Source organism: Toxoplasma gondii, chromosome V (assembly GCF_000006565.2).
Source record: "Toxoplasma gondii ME49 chromosome V, whole genome shotgun sequence".
Lineage (NCBI taxonomy): Eukaryota > Apicomplexa > Conoidasida > Eucoccidiorida > Sarcocystidae > Toxoplasma > Toxoplasma gondii.
In genome coordinates, this window is record NC_031472.1 from 2,179,637 (window position 1) to 2,200,870 (window position 21,234).

At 53.6% G+C, this 21,234-nt stretch overlaps 2 protein-coding genes across 2 annotated transcripts; one reads left to right on the forward strand and one right to left on the reverse strand.

The window, feature by feature from the left end:
* Window positions 1-1,076: 1,076 nt before the first annotated feature.
* On the reverse strand, window positions 1,077-19,283 carry TGME49_285830 (hypothetical protein). Its single transcript, XM_018781962.1, has 12 exons — window positions 15,150-19,283; window positions 12,324-14,582; window positions 11,120-11,554; window positions 9,761-10,222; window positions 8,828-9,303; window positions 5,704-7,225; window positions 4,673-4,807; window positions 3,874-3,960; window positions 3,050-3,364; window positions 2,549-2,816; window positions 1,529-1,966; window positions 1,077-1,461 (listed from the first exon to the last, which is right to left on the reverse strand). Exons 1-12 carry the CDS (start codon window positions 18,705-18,707, stop codon window positions 1,427-1,429), a joined length of 9,990 nt encoding a protein of 3,329 aa, XP_018637804.1. The 5' UTR covers window positions 18,708-19,283; the 3' UTR covers window positions 1,077-1,426.
* A 384-nt stretch (window positions 19,284-19,667) lies between these two features.
* On the forward strand, window positions 19,668-21,156 carry TGME49_285825 (hypothetical protein). The gene is made up of 2 exons (XM_018781961.1): window positions 19,668-19,961; window positions 20,825-21,156. The coding sequence occupies exons 1-2, from the start codon at window positions 19,856-19,858 to the stop codon at window positions 20,998-21,000; spliced, it is 282 nt and encodes a 93-aa protein (XP_018637805.1). The 5' UTR covers window positions 19,668-19,855; the 3' UTR covers window positions 21,001-21,156.
* The last annotated feature ends 78 nt before the right edge of the window (window positions 21,157-21,234 follow it).

Here is a 21,234-nt window from a genome sequence, read left to right on the forward strand (position 1 = left end):
CGAGATTCGCAGCAACACTAGTCGCGCCATATGCGGAAGCACAGAAATCGTCTTTTGCATGATGTAAAGGGGACAAAGAACTTTCAACGAAGGAGACAGGAAAAGTCTTTTTTTCGATGCAAAAGGCGAAAACGTTTCTCAGGACGTAGAAAGGAAACAGGCTTTACCGTGGTGTACAAGGGCGATTGCCGAGTTTGACGGTAGAATACCACGAGAATCCTTTTTACAGTCTGAAAAGCTTGTCGCTGCCCTATTGTGGTGAGAGTGGAGAGAGAGTGGAGACACCTGGAGAGACGTATTTTCCAGCCAGAACAGAGAGTCTGCATGAGCGACTCGGCACCCCAAGGCAGTATACGTAAAAGGAGATCGCGTTGAGACTCGGGATGACGACAGTGAGGAAGGAAGTCTCAGAGCCGCTTCGACTTTCAGAAAGTGCGAACTGTTCTGGACAAGGAAAAAAGAAAGACGAAGGAAACCAGGATCCGTCGAGCGCCTGTTTCGGTCGTGTATATGGCGGTTAACTGCGTCTGATGTGATTCTCTGAAAAGTAAAAACTCCCAACTGGTCGAAAGGTCTTCAGGTGTCGTGGGCATGCACAGTGGCGATCTCGACACCGTTGGAGGCTTCTTTGGGACGGCCTCCCGTTTTTTGCGCAGTTCAAGAGAATTTGTGAAAACGCCGGAAGCGCTGCGGTGCAAGAAAAGGAAGCTGCGACCTCCCGTGGAAGGCCAGACGAAGGCCTACATGTCAAGCCAACCTATTTGTGAAGGCAAGGTAGACTGGCAAAATAAGAAAGAACCGTTTGGCGAGGCGTAAAGCTGGAGAGAAGCGAAGCGCAGAGAAACTCGAAGGGACAGAGTCGCCAACAAGAGGGGAAGCGAGGAGAAGAACCCAAGGAAAGGCGGAAGGGTGTGTCGCAGCAAACAAAACAGTTTGAGAGTGTGCTGTCGGAGAGGAAGGACTCGTGGAGAAGAGAACAAGGGAAGTGACTGACGCAGCAGTTTCATACGTTGGAGGAAAAGAGACTCGGAAACCAGTGTGGAAAGGGAGACTCCGCAACGGAAGGGGAAACCGGTCTAGTCTCTAGGGAAGCAAAGACAACACAAGAAAGCGAAGACAGAGAGAGATAGAGACACAGAGACACAGAGACAAGACGACAGAGAAAACGAAAAAGACACAGAGACACAGAGACAAGACGACAGAGAAAACGAAAAAAAAATCGGAGACAAAAGACAGCGTCTCATTTGTCCAGAGACACTTTTCACAAACCTTTCTCGTGAGTCGCATGTTGCATGCAGAAACCTGGAGACACTCCATCGCTCTGCATCTTACAGAAGTCTTGTTTTCTTTTTGGGCTTTGCCTTCTTCGCAACTTTCTTCTTCTTCCCGTAGTACAAGTCATTGTCAGGTTCTTCCTCCGGCAAATTCAGGAGTTTCTCCAACTTGTAAATAACTGAATACCTTGCAACTTCCTCTCCAAAGGCACTCTTCACCCCTCCCTCTATCATTTCTTCTTCTTCTTCTTCACTCAACTCCTCGTCTATCCTTTCCATCTCTTCCTCTGCAGTTTTCTTTCGTTTCTTCGCGTTCTTGGACGTTTCGGCTCGCCGCAGGCGCGTTCCTGAAACCTTCGCTTGCTCGTCTTTGTCTTCGACCGCGTACGCAATCTCCGCACCGAGCTCTCGTCTTCTCGCCGACTCCAGGAGCTCTTCCTCGCGTCTTCTCGCCTCGTCTTCTTCCATCGCTTCCGCGAGCATGCGCTTTACCTTGGCCAGCAGACTGGGAGGTTTCTCTGGAGCGGCGACAGCGAATTTGACTCTCGTGAGTCTCTCCAGAACGCGGGCGACTTCTTCCTTCTTCGCTCGCATGGCTGCCTGCTGGGCGGCGGTCCACCACGCGAGAGGCGCAGGAGACGCCGAGGAAGTCAGACGCTCGTGCAGAAGAGCGACGGACTCTCTCCAGCCGCCTGAAAAAATGACAAACAGGGAGAGCTTGAAGAAAGCTGAAAACGCGCGCCCACGCCTGAGATGTCGCGGCAGAGAGAGAGAGACAGAAGATCGGAGGAGGGCCCTCGAGACAAAGGAGACGAGACTGGGAAGACGGCGTTCAGGCGAGATTCACCGAGAAACCAACGGGGGCGGAAACAGGAGTGAACAGAGACGAAAAACTGAGGGAGACAATCTCATGAAGGAGACACGAGGGACAAAATAACAGGTTTTCGTTTGTGTTGGAATCTCCGGGATTTACGAGAAGCACTGAAGAAGACGCGCTTCCACGAACACACAGAGACACGATCGTAGGCAGTTCCATTGGAAGGTGGAAAGCACGAGCCATCCTTCCAATCTCCGTTTTCCTTCTTCGCTAGTCAGAAAAGGTGAGAGACGCCGATTCCTGCAAACGCTCTTCTGTGTACTGATGGCCTTTTCCTATCGTTCACGTTGTCGAGCCAGAACTCTGTTCGCGTCACTTCCTCAGTCTCCACCTCTCCTCTTCGTCCTGCTCTTCCCCGTTTTCTCTCTGCTCCGTCACTCTCCTTTTAACTCCTCACCCCGTTCGCCGAGAGCCTTCATCGCTGCTTCTTCGAGGTCTTCTCGGCTCACGATCTGCCCTCGCTCCAGACGTTCTTCGTCCTTTCCGCGGACTGCTTGCTTCCACTTTTGCACGAACGCGAAAATTGCCTGCGTGTCTCGCTTTCTTTCGCTCTCTGTCGATCTGGGACCGGCGTCTCCACCTTCTCCGACGACAGGTCCGCCTAGGAGCTTCAGCGCCTCCAGAGCACGCGAAGGAGATAGCAAGGCCTGCGGCGGATACGGCGCCTTCGCAGAAACGGAGACAGAGAGGAAGCACAGGCTTCATTTACCTCTTTTGCGCGGCCGGCCTCCCCTCACGGGGACGGAGCTCGGGCACAGCAGTGAAAGCGAGAGGAACAGAGGGGAGGACGGGGACGACAGAAGTGGAAGCAGGAAGGAAGGGATCGTCAGAGCTCTCTCTCGCAAGGTCTGTTACGAACACTCAAGACTGTCTCTGTCCTCTGTCGGTCGTCTCTCACCTCGACGAAGAACGGAAGAACTTCAAGCAGACGCTCTGCCTCGCCCTCACGCGATTCGCGAAGAGCAGCGAGAAAGGCCTCCTGGAGGAGACCCAGAGGAAGAGAAGAAGGAGAAGAAAACGGAGTGGAAGGCGAAGACGGAGAAGAAGACAAAGCCGACAGGAACGAGGAGGAAGATGGAAGGAGATAGCCTGAAGCCGGAGTTGGGGAGTCTGCTTGGACAGATTCTTGGAGAGCTCGGAAGACGCGCAAAGCCTCCGAGGGACGGGGCGCGTGACGGATGAAACTTCTGAAGACAACGGCCTCATCTCCGGGCTGCAGAAAAGGAAGAAATTGACAAGAGAGAAACGCAGTGGAAGCCTGCCAAGGATCCGGATATCGCGAAGAAAACAAACGCTGGGCAAGACACCTCCCCTCATCACTGTTTGCTTGGGCGTGAGTCTCCGAGGGGAGACAGAGGAGGAGACGCACATATGGAGGCGCGCAGTCAGAAAGCGAACATCAAAGGTGGAAAAAAGAAGCAGAGGCACAGCTGAGGCGCGCTGCGCTCGTTCTCGCATGCGAGGAAAATGACAGGCGAGAGCGAGACAGAGCAAAGAGCTGAGAGGGACAGAAAGCATAGGCCGCGGGCCAGCCTAGTCAAGTCGAAAACTCCCGAAAGCGATTTGCATGTGCGGCGTCATCCTCAACAGACATGGAAGTATTTAAAATGCAGAACGTTCTTTACAACGCGGAAGAAAAGCCGAAATGCCTGACAACCAGAAGAGAATTCTGACAAGAAGGTAAAGGAAAAAGAAACAACAGTTCGACAAAGAAAATCTCACTCCAAATGCCAAGCCAGGCTGGCTAGAGCGCAGGCGCCACAGACTGTGAACGACCGAGTAGGCCTCCTCGAAGGTCGTAGCTTTCCGCTGCAAAAAACGAACCGGAACGTGAGCAAAAGTCATATCCAAGGGATTCTCTCAGCGGAATCAGAAAGACGCAACGACTCACTTAAACCCACAGATGGACGTCTTAAATATTTACATATATATATATATATATATATGCATATATGCATGTGCAGAGGAGGAATCGCATGTGCAGTAACGTTTAAGTTTGTTCGCAGATACATTTGCAGTTGTTGTGTATCCGTGCATTTATTGGTGCAGGTGAGAAGATTTCGACATGTTAACTCACATCAGCTAACCCGCTCAAGACGAAAGCGCAACGACTGTCATAATTCGAGGAACGCCCCAGAGATACATCCACACAGATCTTGACAAGGCCCTTGCCAAATATGCGTCCCCACATAAGTATATATACATATATTTGACATATAGAAATAGGGATACTAACATGGCTCGACACATGAGTATCTACGTACATGCTTCTAAACAGAGGTACAAACCTAGAGGTGTACAGATACACATATATGGAAAACTATATATCTAGATGTGATTGAACGTACACACATATAAACAGGCAGCATACATGTATATCTATCTATCTAAATATATATATATATATATATATTCATATGTATTTGTGTACGTATGGATATGTTTATGTATATATGTTTATGTATATATATTTATGTATGTAAGCATGTACGTGCATCTATGCATATATGAGTAAACTTACGAGTTGCTGGATCAGTTCTCGCTTGATAGCGAGGCCAGGAGAGAGCGATACGTTTTGCGCTTTCCACTGCATGGCTGTTGCTTCTGAAATTTCTCCATCTCCACTTCGCGTCCCAGCAGAACTTGACTGTTCTGTCTGCACCAAGGCGGAACGAGAAAGGACATACCCCGACTGGAGATCAACATCTAGTGAACACTCGAGCAGCGAAGACATGCATAGGCTTTAAAGAGCAACGGATTCACAGAAAAGAGCATCCGGTGTGCCTACACGGTTCGAACGGCATCACACGTGGATGCCTATATCTATATCTATCTATATCTATCTATCTATATATCTATCTATCTATATATATATATATATATGACGGTTTACAAATATAAGCATGCAGTATATATATGTGCAGGAATACATAAACGTGGAGACAACTACATGGAGTTGGGGTACACTTCTTCATGATGCGGAAACAAGGATGAGAAGGTGGATTCGACAAAGGCACAGAAACGCCGCATTATCGTGAAAATGAGACACCTGGAAAACGACATAGGAAGGCGCCGACGCGCCTGCCGTGGTAGTAACTAACATGAAGTGACCGTAAGTGATACGCACACCAGAGAAGCGTAAAAAAAATATCCTCTTCATGTCCTCGTTGTTTAAGGTTTGGAACCGGGTCCGGAAGGCGCGCCGAGATCCGACTCTAGAGAAAGACACCTACTAACATTACATGGTAGCTCCGCCGCACACGGTGTCTGTCTACGAAGATGCGTCTCTCTCGTTATTTGTATTTCAGTGCCGGCCTCTTTCGACATCTCTTTGTCTCGCTAGGAGTCGCTATCCAAGAAGTTCTGTCAACCATATCTCGACTCCTCGCCTGCGTATCTGTGGAAGGCTGTGTTCCTTCAAACCCACTGACTTCCGTCACTCTCTGTAGACACGCTACGTATGAAGGGGAAGGTTCGCTTTGAAACGCAGCAGCTTCGGAGGTCCTTGCAAGCGATTCCTCTCGTCATTTCTTCGCTGTCATCGCCGCTTACGTTTTCCAAGTCCATCGAGCCGATGGTCTTCCTTTCCTGTCGGTTTCTCTCGTTTCGTCCGCGTTCGTGTGCCATGTTGAAGAGGCCCGCGGGGAGCCTGGAGAGAAGAATGCGATCTCCTGTCGGCACTTTTTCGGCGCTGGCTCCGGTTCCACTTCTTGCGTTCCCGAGCAAACGGTCGACAGTTGCGTCGACCTCTCCACTTCCGTTGTTGCGCCTTCCTCCGTCCTCACTCGCCGCTGCACGATCCGCCGCTGGGGTCTCCTCAACACCCCACAGTGTCTCCTCGAGGGTCGGGGCGAGTTTGGGCCACTCGCGTCGCAGCGCAGCAAGGCCGCGTTGCATGAGGGCTGTGAGGCTTTGAATGGTTTTTTCTCGCTGGATTTCTTTTTGGGTTTGTTCCCCTACTGGAACTCCGAGTTCCTTCAGAACCTGCTCCTTCTCGCGCCGCTTCTTTGCGTCTTCCCTCACGATTTCCAGTCGCTCGTTCGCCAGTCCTTCGAGGCTGTGAATCAGAACTTGGCCGACTGAGACAGGGAGAGGAAGAAGCTGTTGGGCTTCGCTCGAGGCTTCAAAATCTCCTCCACTCTGGTCTTCGTTTCCGCTCTCTCGCTCTTTGTCCTCCAAAGGCGGGTCGCCTCCCTTCACACTCGCTCGTTCGACCGTGAGTCGCCTGCGATGGGCTCCACTTGTTTCCGCTCCCCCGCGTCCTGCGGGAGTGCCTTGTGCAAGTCCTCCACTCACGGACTTCCTAATCTTCTTTCTCAGGGGGAGGAGCTCGTCGAGAAAAATGTGGATGGCGTCTGAAAACGATCCCGAGAAATTTGCGCATTTCATGGCTTCTCCGAATATCCACGGTTTGAACTGGCAGGCATCTGGAGGCGGAGCACAAGCCGCGGGAGACCCACAAGCAGACTTTCGCCTGGCCTCAGACAGCTCTGAAGAAGACACAAAGTCGCTGTAGGCCTGGGCCGCTCTGCGCGCAGCCTCGGCAATCCTCGACAGAAGTTCCGATGGCGAGGACGAACATGAAGTCTCTTCAGACCTCTTCTCACGTGAGACACCAGGTGCCAGCTCGCGCCTGGGTTTACTGTCTCCTCTGTCTCCTTCGTTGCCTCCATCAGAGACACGTTTCAAGAAGGCTGCCTCCACAGCAGCGGCTGCGCTGGAGAGAGCACGATTTACAAGCAGAAACGTTCGGACGTCTGGACACGGTCCCTGTGTTTTGAGAGTCGTGAAAATACCCCAGACCCGGTCGACAGACTCACAGAGCTCCTCTGCTTCACTTCTCGCGGTTCGTTTCTCTTCCACCCTTTCGTTCTCTGCTGTGCGCTCGGCTTCCCCATCCTCTCCTGGTATGTAGATGCGAAAGAGATCACAGAGATCCTGACTCTCCTCAGATTTAACAGGAGAAGCGCGGCCCTCAGACAACGCCCTGAATCGTGCGACGTATGCCTTTAAGACCTCGTTCCACTGCTGGATGCGCGGAGGGAGACGATACATGACTTGCAGGCGAAGAAACCTGAAAACGCAGCGGAAGAAGGATGAGTATGGGAGCGCCTGAAAATGCGTTGCTGTCACCAAAACACAAGGCATGCAGAGAACGAACGTCTACACAAATTCATCGGCTGCTGAACCTTCTGCATTTCCCCAGTGCCAGTGGCGCCTGCTCGCCACTCTAAAAAACGTTTGACGTTTTCCTGACTCGGCAAAAAGCGCGGGGCAGAGACGCACACCACATGTCGTGTCACCGGCGCTGGTGAAACTATAAGAAAACCATGCGACTTCGAAAGAGACCAGTTCGAAAAAAGGGTATGCGTTTCGGCGGATCTGTGCTCCCAGACATACATCCGTGGCTAGAAGAAGAGCGGTGAGAGGTGGACGAAAATTTCCTCTTAAAAACAGAATAAAAAAGCACTGACGGCTGATACACAGACGTCCGAGGGAGAATGCGGGGCGGTCCACATTGGCCGAACATGCGGGCAGCAGCAAAGACGTTCTGGGGACGGAATACTTTCAAATGCATGGAGCGTTGGTCAAGTTTTTCAGGCGAGAGGAGAGCCGCGTTCCGTCGCGTCGCCTTTGTCCTCTCGAGGGATCCACTTGAAAGAACTGCAAATACTCGATTCACCCAACCGTTTTGCGAGGCATGTCTGCTTGTGTGCTCCCCTGTCTCTGGCTACCTGCAACGCACCTCGACCTTTATCAAACCGCATGTTTCTACATCGAAAACTTTGCCTCAATCTCTTCAGAGGAGACTCTCTGTATCTCAATCTACATCGAACGCGTGACTCAACTCCAGGGGCGCTGCTTCCTAGAAAACAAGAGTTTATGTAAACAACTTCCGAGCCGCCAACGTAGACTGACGAACACGTAGGCAGTGTCACGGGAGATCCATTCTCGAATTGACGGCGAGTTTCTAACACCGCGAATCGAATGGAGAGGGATTCCTACGTTAACACCCCCCCCTAAGTTCCCCGTATCTAAGGACATTAACCTGTCGTCCTCTTCCACTTTTGCGCATTTTTCTATCATTGTATCATAATTCGTTGACAGGGAAGACCTCCCGATTTGACAGCCAAGCCTTCAGCTTGCGGATCGTTTTTTGAGTATCCTTTATTTCTGACTCTGAGATCTCTTCTCCTTCTCGACGTCGTGGTTGTGCCCTCCTTTTCACAATGGTTTTCTGCGCCCCTTGAACAAACGCGTGATGAAGACCATCTTTCACTTTCCACCAATCTATCGGCGACCCAGTGGAAACACAGGCTTCCCGCGGTCCTCGCAGTCGCCACTCAGAAGCATCTCAACTCACGCCTTCTGGCGGGAGATCTACCTGCTGCACGGGAGAGTAAAACGCATGTTTCGCGGCCAAGAAAGGCCAGCGAACAGGCACAAGCCTCTTCGGCACTCATGCAACGCCCCTGCGAAAAAGGCGCTGCAGAGACTCTGGTGGAGAGTTCCGCCATGCGCAGGACGAAGGTCGATGCAGCCGCTTGCGCAGCAGGCCATGCGTGAGACAACCCAATGAGAGAGAGACCTGGAGAGCGACTTCAGCGAGACTGCAGACATCAACAAAACCTCCCCGAGAGCGGACATCAATGCAGGGCGATGCAGACACACTCACTGCTCGGCTTTGCTTGGGTTCCCAGCCTTGTTCGCGGCGAAGAGAAGCGCCTGAAAAGACGTCTCGTCTGGTCGTCCGAGTGCAGCCACGCGTCGATCGAAGGCGTTCCGACCCAAGTGGAACATCTGCAGACTTTTCAAGTGAGAAACGAACAGTCGCTCCGCAGTCTCCACGTCGCCCCGCACCGCCTGACAATGCAACAACGCGTTCAACAGGGGAGTGTCCACCACTCGCACTTTCGCGGCCTTCTGCGAGAGAAGAGGCGACAAAGAGCCGTCCTCACGGTTCTCTGCAGACGTTGGGGTCTCCACGTCGAGAGGAAAACGAGGCAATAAAGAAGGAGGAGAACGATGCGATAAAGAGGGAGGAGAACTCGAGACAGAAGACTCGCCAGCGAGCAGCTTCAAAGCAGACTCCGCGAGTCCAGGCTCCTCCGGCAAAAGCGATTGCAACAGAGGCGACGGGTGCATACCCGCCTGCAAAAAAGCACACCGAAAATACATGCTCTTCAGTGAGGCCTCCAAACACATCACTACATATATATATATATATACATACAGCTTATATATATATATATATATATATATAGTTTATATATATATATATATATATATATATATGTTTTCACACGCACAAACGAAACGTACTAACAGCGTCTACAACTATGTTTATATATATATATATATATAGGCGTATGGATATGAAGATGGGAACCGTCTGTCGATAAGTTACGTGTGTATATACACCTGCGTTGCATGCAGATGACGTGTGAGTCTCTGTGTCAGGCGCCGGCGGTCTCTTTCACTCTGCCACTCTTCCGTCGACTGTTGGGGTTCACTCTCCTGCGACATTAAGACGCTTCCACGTCGGTTCTCATCTAGGCATCATCTCTTTCTCTCGAGGCGATCTGTATCTTTCAGCGTCTCTGCGTACCTTCCTGAAGGCCTCTAGGGTAGTCGTGAGAGTCACCGCGTTGGGACCGACGTCTCCGTGCTTTGTCATTTCTCTCAGCAGCCACTCTGCAGCAACTGCGCCTTCCTCGCCTCGACCGAAGGCGAGGCTTCCGGTCTCCTCTTCTGTCTCTCCCCTGTCTCCGTTCGTCGCTGCCTCTCCACTGCCGAGACCTCGAGAGGAGAAAGAAGGCAAGAGCGCAGAAGAGACAGAGTAGCTAGACGAAGAGGGAGACAAGGAAGAAGAGAGAGAAGGAAGAGACGAAGGCAGGTATGTTTGCCGAGCTGCGACCGCGAGGGCGTAGTTGAAACACCGAACGTCGGGGAGACAAACGCGAGACGTTGTCATCCGCCGAATCAGCAGAAGAGCCTCGAGGAGGGGTGAGGAGTCACGGGAGAAGAAAAAGGCGGGAAAGAAGGAAGGCGACGCGCGCTTGCTGGTTGCCTGAAGAAGCAGAGACGCCACAAGAAACCGAGCGAAACAGAGAATACACGAACTGCACACAACGCGCGTCGACGGCAGGGCGGGACAGCGAAGACAGGGACGACAAGGCGAGATGTGAAGGCTGCGAGAGAGCTCCTAGGAGACAGAGAAAAACCGAAGAGGGAGAAACGCGCAAGGAAGAGACCTTTTTGTTGGAACTCGAACTGAAACGCCTGTAAAACGTTGACGAAGGTACAGCTTTAGGGAGAGTATCATAAACTCTGCACAGCCTTTATGCTGGTGTCCGTTTCTCAGATCTACACTCGAGACTACCATACGTTGTGCAGTCTCAAGCTTCCTCTCCGCACTGCCTGTGAGAACAGTCGTCACAGTCGATGCGTTTTTCCTTTTGCCCTTTCGCGCCCACATGAAACGCGGTTCGTCCCCTAAGACAAAAAACATTGTTCACGTCCCTCTTCCCTGGAGAGTCACTTCGTTCGATCTTCGCTCAGCGTTAAGCGCCTGGTTAGAGAAGTAGCAGCAGGACAGGAATTTAGGACGCTGCATGCTGCAACAGCCTCTTTCGTCTTCTTGTGGATATCCGTTCACGTGATTCGAGGATTGTAAATAAACTGGAGCCTCTAATGCTTTTTTGTATTCCTCGCCGTCCTCTTTTTTTCCATTCGGTCACCCTTCTGCTTTCCAGTTCTCTTCCCGTGAATCCTGACGTTAAACTCCCTCGTTCCTTTCCCATCTCTTCTAAGGATTCTCGCGTCCACCCTTCGTCGTCCTCTCCTTCTTCTTCTTCCTGCCTTTCCTTCCAGTCGCTTCCGTCCTCCCGCTGTCCCCGTCTTCTTTCGCCTTTGAGAGTTCTTCTTCTTCCGGATCTCTTCTTCCCCGCGTTTGTCTCTCCGTCACCTTCAGAGCTGCGGCGAAGGCCCCAGCATGCAGATCGACGCCAGCAGACTCCATGAGGTCCAGAAGCTCCACTGCAGCTTGGGCGGCAGTCTCGGCCGCGAAAGTTCCTTCGTTTCTCCCTTCAGGCACAGAGGCGAAACTGTCGGCCGCAGCTGCAAACGCCGAGTAGCTGCGCAGCGCAGCTACGTACGCCCGTGACAAGAAAGAAGGAGCAGACGAAGCATGCGACCGAGAATCAGAAGACGCCAAAGACTGAGGCGGGGGGGAAGAGGCAGAAGATGGAGAGGAAGCCGAGAGAGGAGAATGCGGAGAAAGCTCGGGGGAAGAAGGGAGATGTCTGCGCTGCGACGTCATGTCGCAGATCCGCAGTTCCGAGAAAACAAGTTCGGAGAGGCAAAGAGGAAAAGTGCCATCGTTCTGGAAGGCCCTCAAGAGCTGCATGTAGACACACGCAAAAGACGCAGGCCAAAGAGCAGAGCCTCGAAGGAGAGCGTCCCAGTCCTCCGAGCCTCGCTTTCTTCAGAGACCCGATCTCCTTGAAATCTGATATTCACACTGACCTCTAGCTACAGAGAGAACGATACAGACACAGAGGAAAGACAGAAGCGAGAGAGCCATGCGGAAACGAAGCCGCCTTCCTAGATAAACATGAAGATGCACAAGCCCTTTCAGAATTCGCCTGAACGTCTTTGTGTGAGACACAGAGACCCAGAAACGCATGTTGAAGTGAAGCCGGACACCACCCATAAGAACCTCGAAAGTTTCCTTTGAGCAGTTCTGCGCGTTCGTGGCTGGGTGCGCGCGCCAGCTTCGTTTTGGCATGCAAGAAGTCTGTGCAGACTGCATGCGTCTGTGGACACAGTGTCGACTCGTCGTTGTTGCAAATGGAGACACCGCACATGAGAAGCAGATCGTTTTCCTCGTACGCTAGTGGTGGTGGGACATGCATGTTCTTTTCACCTCGCAAACGTCGTGCGACATGAAAAACCACACATGCATATTCAAGTCAAAACGCTTTATTCCTGGAACATGCTGCATGCGAGCTTCAGGCGTATGTACACGTGAAACAGCTTCCTTGACGATCACATGGAGTCACGCGACTGCATGAGCGGACATGGACGAACGCAGAGCGAAGTCGTGCTTTCCTTCTTTCTGTTGCGTTTTCTCTTCCGTTCCCTTTTCTCGGCCTTTCTGTTTCTCTCACCTGGCCGTACATCGAGACGACTCGTCTGCGTTCTCTGGCGAGGACTCTGCCGACGTAGGTTTCGTCTTTCGACCGACTTCGTCTCAGCTCGTCTCGCTCTGCGCCTGTCTGTCTCCGCGCGCTTTTCTCTTTCGTAAGTTGTTCAAGAAGCCGCATCGTCTGCCAGCGCACAGAGACGATGAGCTCCAGAGTTTTGGCGAAGACGCGCTCCCGACTTGCTTTCTTCATCGCCGCCTCAATTTCCTCCTTCACGCGCTCCGGCTCGCGCCTCTCCATCTCCGCCACTGCGTTCAGAGACGCAGTCAGGGCCGGCGAAGATTCCAACGCAAAAGGAGACGCAAAAGAAAAGGAAGCAGGCGAAGAAGGAGAAGAAGGAGAAGAAGGAGTCCGCGGAGAAGACGAGATCTTGGAACTGTCAGGCTGTCTTTCTTTGAGTGAGTGTCGTACGTGGGCGAGAAAGAAGGCAAGCGAAGCAGGAAGATACGTTTGCATATGTGGAGGGAGGTTGAGGAGCTCGGGAGTCTCGCGAACGAGACTGTATGCAAACGCGAGGAACGCGTCGCCAGCCGGCAGGCTGTCGTCTGGGGTCTTCCGCGCTTCAGCCACACGCATCAGAAGCATCTGAAGAGCCGCCAAGGCCGGAAAGAGATGGAGAGGCTCTTCTGCAGATCGCCTCCCGTCTGGAGACCAGCCGACTGCAGGGCGAGGGAAGGCAGGCTGCGCAGGCGGGGAGAGGAGGCGCGACAGCTCAAATGGCAGCAGTGGGAGAGAAGTGAGGAATCGGCGAAGGCGAGGAAACTCTCCACTGGACGCGAGAGAAATCGCTGTGCTCGTTAGTCCCAGGGTGGTCCGAAGCGCGGGACTCGACACCCCCAACGTCTGTGGCGGAGTCTCCTCAGAGTGTGCCGAAGAAGCAGATGCATAGCTGGGGAGAAGGGCGAGAAGGAGGGCGTCGACCGACTTCAGAATAGACTCCAGTCGCGTCCTCCGACGCCTCATCCTGTCGCCATCTTCGTCTTCTCTGGAAGAGCCGTCGTGATCCTCTGTTTCGCTTCTCTCGTGCAGCAGCCGCAGAGCCTCTAGAAGCGCGAACTGGATCTGGAGAGGTGACAAGAGTCGCTTCTGCGTTTGCACCTTGGAAAGAGGTTTTGTGGCCTCGGTTGCGACGTCTTGCCTCTGAACAAGGGCATGGATCAGCTGCGGAAGTTCGTCTGCATCTCGCGCCTGCCTGAGAGACCGCAGAATCGCCCGTGGATGTCTCGGTGCGCCCAAGAACGCCAGCGTCTTCTCGCGCTCGCGAGCCTCTTCTTCCAGGTAGTTCGCAAGACGACCCACGGCAGCGTCCAAAGTACCCCCCGCTCCAAGGCCAGGGTCCTCCCCCTCTCCGCACATACGGTCACTCTGCCCGCCGTCCTCTCCTTCGTCTTTGTCTCCTTCGTCTTTGTCCTTTTCTTCTTGCTGCATGTTCACGGCGACTTGCGACAGAGACGCCACGCGCTTCTGTGCTGTAGACAGAAACGCTGCAAGTGCGGTGAGCGCCTTCTCTGCATCTGTCAAAAAGACATTGGACGCCGAATCCGGAGATCCTCTAGGCTTGTGTTCGTCTTCTTCTCTCGTGAGCACCGCCTCGCCGTCCGCGGTTTCTTGCTGCTCCACAGCTTCGCCGGCGCCGGCCCACTCTCCTGCAGGTCCTCGTTCTCTCTTGTCCAGCCTTGAAGCGCCGCTGTGCCCTTCCCCCGCCGCGACCGCCGCCTCTTCCAAGGCCTCTCGCCGTGTGAGGCTTTGTCTCCTTGCGATTCCGGTCCACAGTCGGAGACGCAGAACGAGAAACGTGAGAGCATCCAGAAACGTCCTCGCCAGACGCGCCGTCTGAGGAGAGCATGCAAGCGCGGAGGCAGAACTTTCGATGCGCTCATCTCGATCTCCGTGCTGCCCGCCAACGAACTCCGAGGGGACTGCTGTGCTCGCGTGGACAAGCGAAGAAGAGGAAGAAGCCGAGGCAAGAGACGAGAGAGAAGGAGACGGGAGAGGAGAAGAAGAAGGAGAAGAGGAGGAGCAGCGGTAGAACTGCAGACTTCTGAGTCGATCTTGGAGAGCATGAGCGAGCGAGAGAGAAAGCGACACCAGAGGCGGCGGCATGAGCGGGAAGAGAGCGGGAGTCGAAGAAGAGAAAGACGACGATGCAGGAAGAAGGAGGTCGAGAGTCGGGGGCCTGAGAGAAGAAGGCAGGACCGCAAGCGCCTCGGCAGCTGCGACGTACTGCAAACAGGGATTGACACGAAAGAAAGCGTCTGATTACGGTCAGGGATGGGAGACATCGACGCATGGAGAACGCTGGGTGAAGGAGCTGAAAGGCGGTGAAGAGAAGGAAGCACGACACAGAAACCGAACGACCGCGATGGCATGGAGACAGTTGAGAGAAGGGGAGCCTCAAAGAGCTTCTCCCCGCAATGTAGACGCGCTGCAGTTCCATCCCAGACACCACCATGTAGACGTAGATCTTCTCGTACACCCGTACCTTCCCCTAGCGATATAAATATATGCGTACTCACAATACGGAAGAAGACCTACACATATGCCCGTATGTGCATACAAACATTTATACAGATGCATAAATAAATACATATATATATATATAAAAGGTATACATATTTATTTATATGCATGTATGTATATGTATAAGTTTGCATTTCGATTTGTGATGTGGGGTATTAAACTGGTGAGAGACTCGGAAGGCGCGCAGTGCGACTGGCCTCAAGAGGAGAAGACTGACGAGTGGAGAGGGAGTTTCAAGTCGATCGACATCCTTCGCGAAAGCTGTTTTACCTGTTCTTTCTCGGCACACGCTTCTGCCACAGTCGCAGCGGACAGGTACAGACTTCGCTCCCAACTCGCCCTGTCAGTGCGAAGATCCTGCGCGAGAGCTTGCTGTCCGATGCCCCTCTGGTCGAGAGCGAAACGCGTGCCGTTCGCTTCGTCTTCTTGGAACTCCGACGCAAAGAAACGAACAAGCAGAGACAGCTTCTTCAGCGCCTCGCGCCACAGACCCTCTCGCGCGTAGCCGCGAAGAAGCGCGACCTGAAGCTCTCGCTCTTCGGCGCTCGAATCCCGAGGCGCGCCACCCACAGAAAGGAATCGAAACCGAGACTGGAGCGAAGAGACAGGAGAGGGCGAAGAGGAGGAGGAAGGTGACGAAGGAGGCAAAGGAGGGGACGACGAGGAAGCGACAAAGATGTCGTTGTTCGAGACCATTTCAGGTTTGTCAGGAAGGGAAGCGAGAACAGGAAAGGACGGGGTCGAAGACGAGTCCATCAACTCAATGTTTTGGACGCTCGCCTCCGTGACACTCTCAGACGGGACTTCTGCGGAGACCGGCTGGCGTTCCTCTCCCTCGAGGGCGAAGAAACTGAAGTTCACGTTTGAGAACGGCCGAAGGGACTCGATCTCGCGTTCGACTTGCGCTGTACGTACACCCAGAGCCAGGAGGTTCTGAGCGAGGCGGCGCAGCTGAGACGGGGCAAGAGCCGGCGCAGGCTGGAGAAGCGACTGGAGCGAGAGAGACGCGAATTGGGATTCTTTTTGCTTTTCTTCAGATGAGGCTCCACATGTTCCTCGCGGTCGCCTTTCCTCTGCGTTCTGCTCCAGCTCGGGCGTCGCAGCCTTCAAATCCTTTTCGTCGTGACCCCACTCACGCAGAAGACATCTGCCTTCCTCCACGATCGCGCGGACCTCTTCGAGGATCCCGCTGCCTCCCTCTCCGGTCTCAGTGCCCGCCTCGTCTACACGATGCTCCTTCCCCGCCGGTCGATCTTCTTCGTTTCGTTGACTGTTCCGTTCCTTCGCTTCGGCTGCACCAAGTGTCTTCTCGGCCCCCGGCGTCTCCGCCTGCTCTCGGGGGTGTCTCCACCCCACAGGTCCGCGCTGGACCATCCCGAGATAGGTGACGAAGAGGCGTCTGAGTCTGGTGAGTTCTTGCAGCTCGCGAAGCATTCGCAGAAGCGAGTGGAGATCTCTGACAGCGGCCAGGGCTCTCGACGCGCCTTCGGTTCCACCCTGGACTCTGCAGGCCTCCACGCGCTCCAGCAGCTGTCTCCGCTGTTTCCACAGCGGCAAGAGAAAGAGGACGTACTCGACGTAAACGCTGACGGGTCCGCCTATCAAGACGTCGCTTTTCCTCGCGGCCTTCGACTCCAGTTTCCCAACCTTCCCCTGAGCTTCTTGCGGCGTTCCAGCATCCTTCTTTGCCGCACCCACTTCCTCGCCGCCTCCAGCCTGGCCGTCGCCATCCGCGGCGCTTGTCTCCGACCGCGGTCGTGGAGACGCAGCAGCTGCGCTGGCCGTGTAGTGCTCGAGGGAGAGCAACCGTTTAAGCAGGCGATCGAGGCGTCTGTGGAAAGCGTCTAGGCGCTCGGTCTCCTCTGTTGTATCCGTTGCTTTCTCGTCCAGCAGCGAGGCTTCTCCATGCTGCAGAGTTGCCCAGGCGAGTCCCGCGAGCGCTTTGAGCAGTTGTTGGGGAGACAGCGGCTTGCGGTCGGGCGTGTCTCCTTGTTCGGATGCACCGCAAGAGACAGTGGGGGCGGGAGAGAGCCTTCGCCTGGAAAGAAGGATAGGCACAGTAGCTGTGGCCGCGGTCGCCGCAGTCGCCGCCGCGTTCTCCAGGTCGGAGAGCAGAGACAAGAGCAGCGATCGATCTGGAAAAGAGGGCAAGGCGGCGGGCAGAGCCGCCGGCGCTGCAGCCGAAGAAGCGCTCCCAGAAGCGGAGGCGAAAGCCGAGGAAAGGGGACTACTCCGTTGTCCCCAATTTGAGAGGAAGAAAGACGGCGACCGGCTGTCGCGGAGCCCCAAGCGGAAGCGAGAGAGAAAGGGAGTCCCTGAGGCTGTCGAGGTCGAAGCGAAGGGGGACCGGGACGCGGACGACGGGATAGCGATCCCTGCGGAATTCGCGAGAGATGGACACAGAGAGGCGAACGCTTCGCGGTGAACTGCAGCAGCGCTGGACTCCACCTGGGAAGGCAAACCAAGGCGGCTTGCGGGAGATCGGAAAGACCCCGAGAGACGAGAAGAGGAAACCGCGAGAGGCTGCAGCGACCTCGAAAACACGGACGAGGCAGCGCGATAAATGGCTGGCCTGCCGAGCCAAGAGGAATACGTTCTGTTGCAGATTCTCGCCTCGAGACAGCCTCCGGAATTCAGAGTCGTGGAGGGCGCAAACAGACACTTGGAGACTCCGGAAAAAAGAAAGCAAAATCCTCTCCGGGGTCGCGCCGCGAACGCTTCGTGCTGTCGCAGTTCAGGTGGTGGTACACCTGACTGAGAGGCGCGACTGGAGTGCCGTATCCACTCTGCGTCTTTTTCTTCGCCTTCCCGCGGTGGCTGCAATTCGCTCGGGCAATCGCCGTGGGCAGACACCGCGGCGGCGTCGCCACCTGTCGCCGACAGTTGACCGCACTGCGCGGTGTGGACCGTGGCGAAGAGCATGCAGTTCTGGTGTTTCCAAGTCCGCGTTGCTTGGCTGCGCGATCCGAAGAAGCCCCGGGAGTATTTCGTCTCTTTCGGGGGAGAGCCGCTTTCGGCTTGTCTCTCTTGCGGCCACAGTCGAGCTCGACGCGGAGCGGCAGCCTCGGATTTGCGAAGCGAAGATGGAGCGGGGGGAAACGGAGGAAAAGAAAAGATCGAAGGAAGCGAAGATGCGCGCGAGGGGGGCAGCACCGCACCCTTGGACTGGTGAAAGAGAGAGTCGTCATACAGAGAGACGGCAGAAGCCGCAGTCGGGTGCAGCGACGCTGGGTGATCCAGCGCCGAGAGAGAAACGATGCGACAGTTTCTTCCTTCTGCGTTTGAGGAGAGAAAAATAGAGAAACCTAGAAAGACGAGTAACAGACGAGGGCCGGTCATCAGGCCTGAGACCCGGGACGACCGAGTTGCTTTCCTGGGTGGAGGGGAAGGCGGACGGCGAAGAAGAGAAGAGCGAGAAGAGCAGACGAGAAAAGGACGAGAGAGACTAGAACAAGAGAGCAGAAAACAAGCGAGTGGAGGAAAAGCCGGGGCAAGATCCATCAAGGAGACGAAGAACGCAGTGGCAGCAGCACGGAGAAGAGAGAGAGCGGAGAAACAGCGAAAGAAAAGAAGAGAAAAACAACAGATCGCACAAGTGCGGCCTTCGGGTGGACGACCGAAATGGCACAGCAGGACAGACTGCAGAAGCCGAGGATGAAAGACTTTCTCCATTTTTCGACGCGAAGAAAAGAGAAGAAGCCACAGGAGAGAGAAAACAAAGTGAAAAGACAAATTCGAAGAAACCCCTCGACTCGGCAGCAGCGCGGGTGCCGGCACCAGCCTGCCCCCACTCACGGGGTGTACGTACACCCGGTGCATGCTGGCCATAGTGACCGGTCGAAGCCTCTTAGCTTCCTCATGCTCCACAAAGACTTCTCGATGAGGAGCAACAATTTTCTGCAGTTCTTGCCAGCATTATTGCGTCATGAAGCATTGATCTACAACGGGTCTCGGATTCTCCCTCTGTAGGTCCACACTGTCGGCTGCGCGAGTTCGGCATCCCTTTGTCACGAGATGGGGGAGGTGAAAAATTGACAGGAAGAGGAGGACGAAAAGGACATGAAACGAAGGGGATTTGCAGACAGAAGCGAACTCGGATGAACTCGCGTCGTCCGCCTTTTCGCGCCTCCCGGCGCAGCGGCCGCACACGACGGGTCTGTCTTGTCACCTCGATCTTCGATACGCGGAGTGAAGCTCGTCGCGGCGGACAGGTTTGAGGTTTTTGCCCCCTCTAGAGGTACCGGAAAAAGGAATAAAGGTTGAGGCAGCGAACCACGCGTCAAGAGCACTGAAACTGCGGTGTAATCTTCAACTGTGCGCCAAGAGTACTGTGCAGCGAGAGCATGCAGCGAAAACAACAGAAACTTGTGTGCTGGACTGGGGACAAGGAAGAATCGCCTGTCGCCTGTTTACGACGATTTTCTCGCAAGGATTCAAAGGAATTCTCACGTTGATTCGATTTGAACTTCTCCGTTGTCCACAACAAGTTCTCAGAAGCTGCCTGCCCCCTGGGTCTCTGGAGACACACAACTCCACGTGCATGCAAGCGTTTTTCAGCGCTCTCATCTGCAGTGTGGCCTGCTGTGCCGCACATCTTTTTCTCTCTTTCTGTAATTGCTGTTTCTCCTCGATCTCGTGGAGATCCAGAGGGAGAAGAGGTGACGAAGGAACTCGATGAACCTCAACAGCCATCATCTGTATCTCCTCTCGACTGGTTTCTCCTTCCACTTTTTCCGGGTCCCAAAAGCGATGCCAGAAACGGAGATCGCTGGTCGACAGAAAGGGGGATGAGAAGGAGCAGGTACACTTCACGTTTCGAGCTGTTGTTGGGGAGACGCACTCGAGAAAATCAGGTGAATCCAACAGAGACGGAGGGCGCGTAGCGGCAGGAGCAGCCGGCACAGTCTTTGCAAAGTCGTGGGCGGGGCACCTTGGCCAGCACTGGAAATGGGTCGAAACTGCAAAGAGAAGTCAAAATGGAAGAATTCCAGTGGATTCCAAGCACACAGATCAAGAAAAACACGAAGGAAGTCTGCGAGATGGACAGGCACCGCATGCTGTCCTACTGCAGCAAGCACGACGGTAGGAAACCCTGTGCAACTAGATATGGCAATGTCTTTTTACCACCGGAATTCCGATAGAGACATCTGCCGGTTCTGGTCACCTCGACTCTCACGCTGTGTGCTATGATGACTCCTGTGACGACACAGGTTCTTCGTAGAATCTTGTAGTTTCATCTTTCTATCGCCGGTCAAAAACTGCGGGAAAAACGGAGCAACGAAACACTACGAAGGGCCTTTCTACTTACACTCAAATAATTCGGGCACCCCTGCAGGTACATATATATATATATATATGTATATAACTTCTGCTTCTCCATTTGTGGACTGAGTTTACGGAAGTAGAAGAGAATCTTAAGTTACTTGGAGGGTTGATATGTTCCGCGCCCACACTTGATGCTGTTTATAGTAAAGTGTGGAGATACCTGGGGAGTTGCGTAATGGGTTAAATCCTCTGGACAAAGTAGACGAACCGTTCCCGCCACACATCAGACAGACAGAGCACCGTGACACTTCAAAGGAGACAGGAGTAAACCCACGTCTCTCTCCGTCAGAATCTTCAGCTATCGCTTTTTGTTCAATATTCCAAGCAGATATGTATGTTTCTACACCAGCTGGATGTGAAGGAACAATCCCTTTTTTCTAAGCATAGACAGAAAATTGTTTGTGAATACATATATATATATATATATACGTCGACCTATACATAGATATATATAGAGATAGATATATACCCCCCTAAGGGGTTGGTCGCTTCTCATCCCGACGACCAGAGGCTTTGCAGAAACCAGTGCGTGTGTGTTGAGAACGCAGCAGCTGATGTGACGCTTGCGGTTCCTTGAATTATAAGTGGAACTTTTCCCTTTTTTGTGTGACACTCGTCAGTGTCGCAGGTGCCTCCTAGGATCTGGGAGTCCGAGCTGCTTCCACCTTCGCTTTCGCTCGACAGGAAACGGGTAAGGATTCCGGAAGTCGAACACACGAGCCGAGAGGATCAGGCTCTTGGAGAGGAACAGAAGATTAAAATGCTCTTGCAGGGACATCAGGAAAACAGATTTTGACACCAATCGAAGACGAAAGGTCTCGTGGAGAACGGAATTGTCGACAGGACACATTTGAGGCTCAAGAACTGTTGCTGGCCCTGAAGCGACGAAAAATCGACTCTCGACACGAACGAATTTGCGTTAGGGGAGTTACAGACAGAATGTACCTGAGCAACAAAGGTCCAGAAGAGTTGTTTCCCCATATAGATGTTTCCCGACATGTGCTGTGGACGTATCTACATTCCTACTGTG

Coding starts and splice junctions, on each gene's coding strand:
- TGME49_285830 (XM_018781962.1), bottom strand. CDS start 18,707: ATGGCCAGCATGCACCGGGTGTACGTACACCCCGTGAGTGGGGGCAGG. Junction 10,223..11,119: donor CCTTCGCCGCAGCTCTGAAG/GTGACGGAGAGA, acceptor CTGCTTCTTCAG/GCAACCAGCAAGCGCGCGTC. Junction 3,365..3,873: donor AGCCTGGCTTGGCATTTGGA/GTGAGATTTTCT, acceptor CCTTTTCTGCAG/CCCGGAGATGAGGCCGTTGT.
- TGME49_285825 (XM_018781961.1), top strand. CDS start 19,856: ATGGAAGAATTCCAGTGGATTCCAAGCACACAGATCAAGAAAAACACG. Junction 19,962..20,824: donor CTACTGCAGCAAGCACGACG/GTAGGAAACCCT, acceptor GACACTCGTCAG/TGTCGCAGGTGCCTCCTAGG.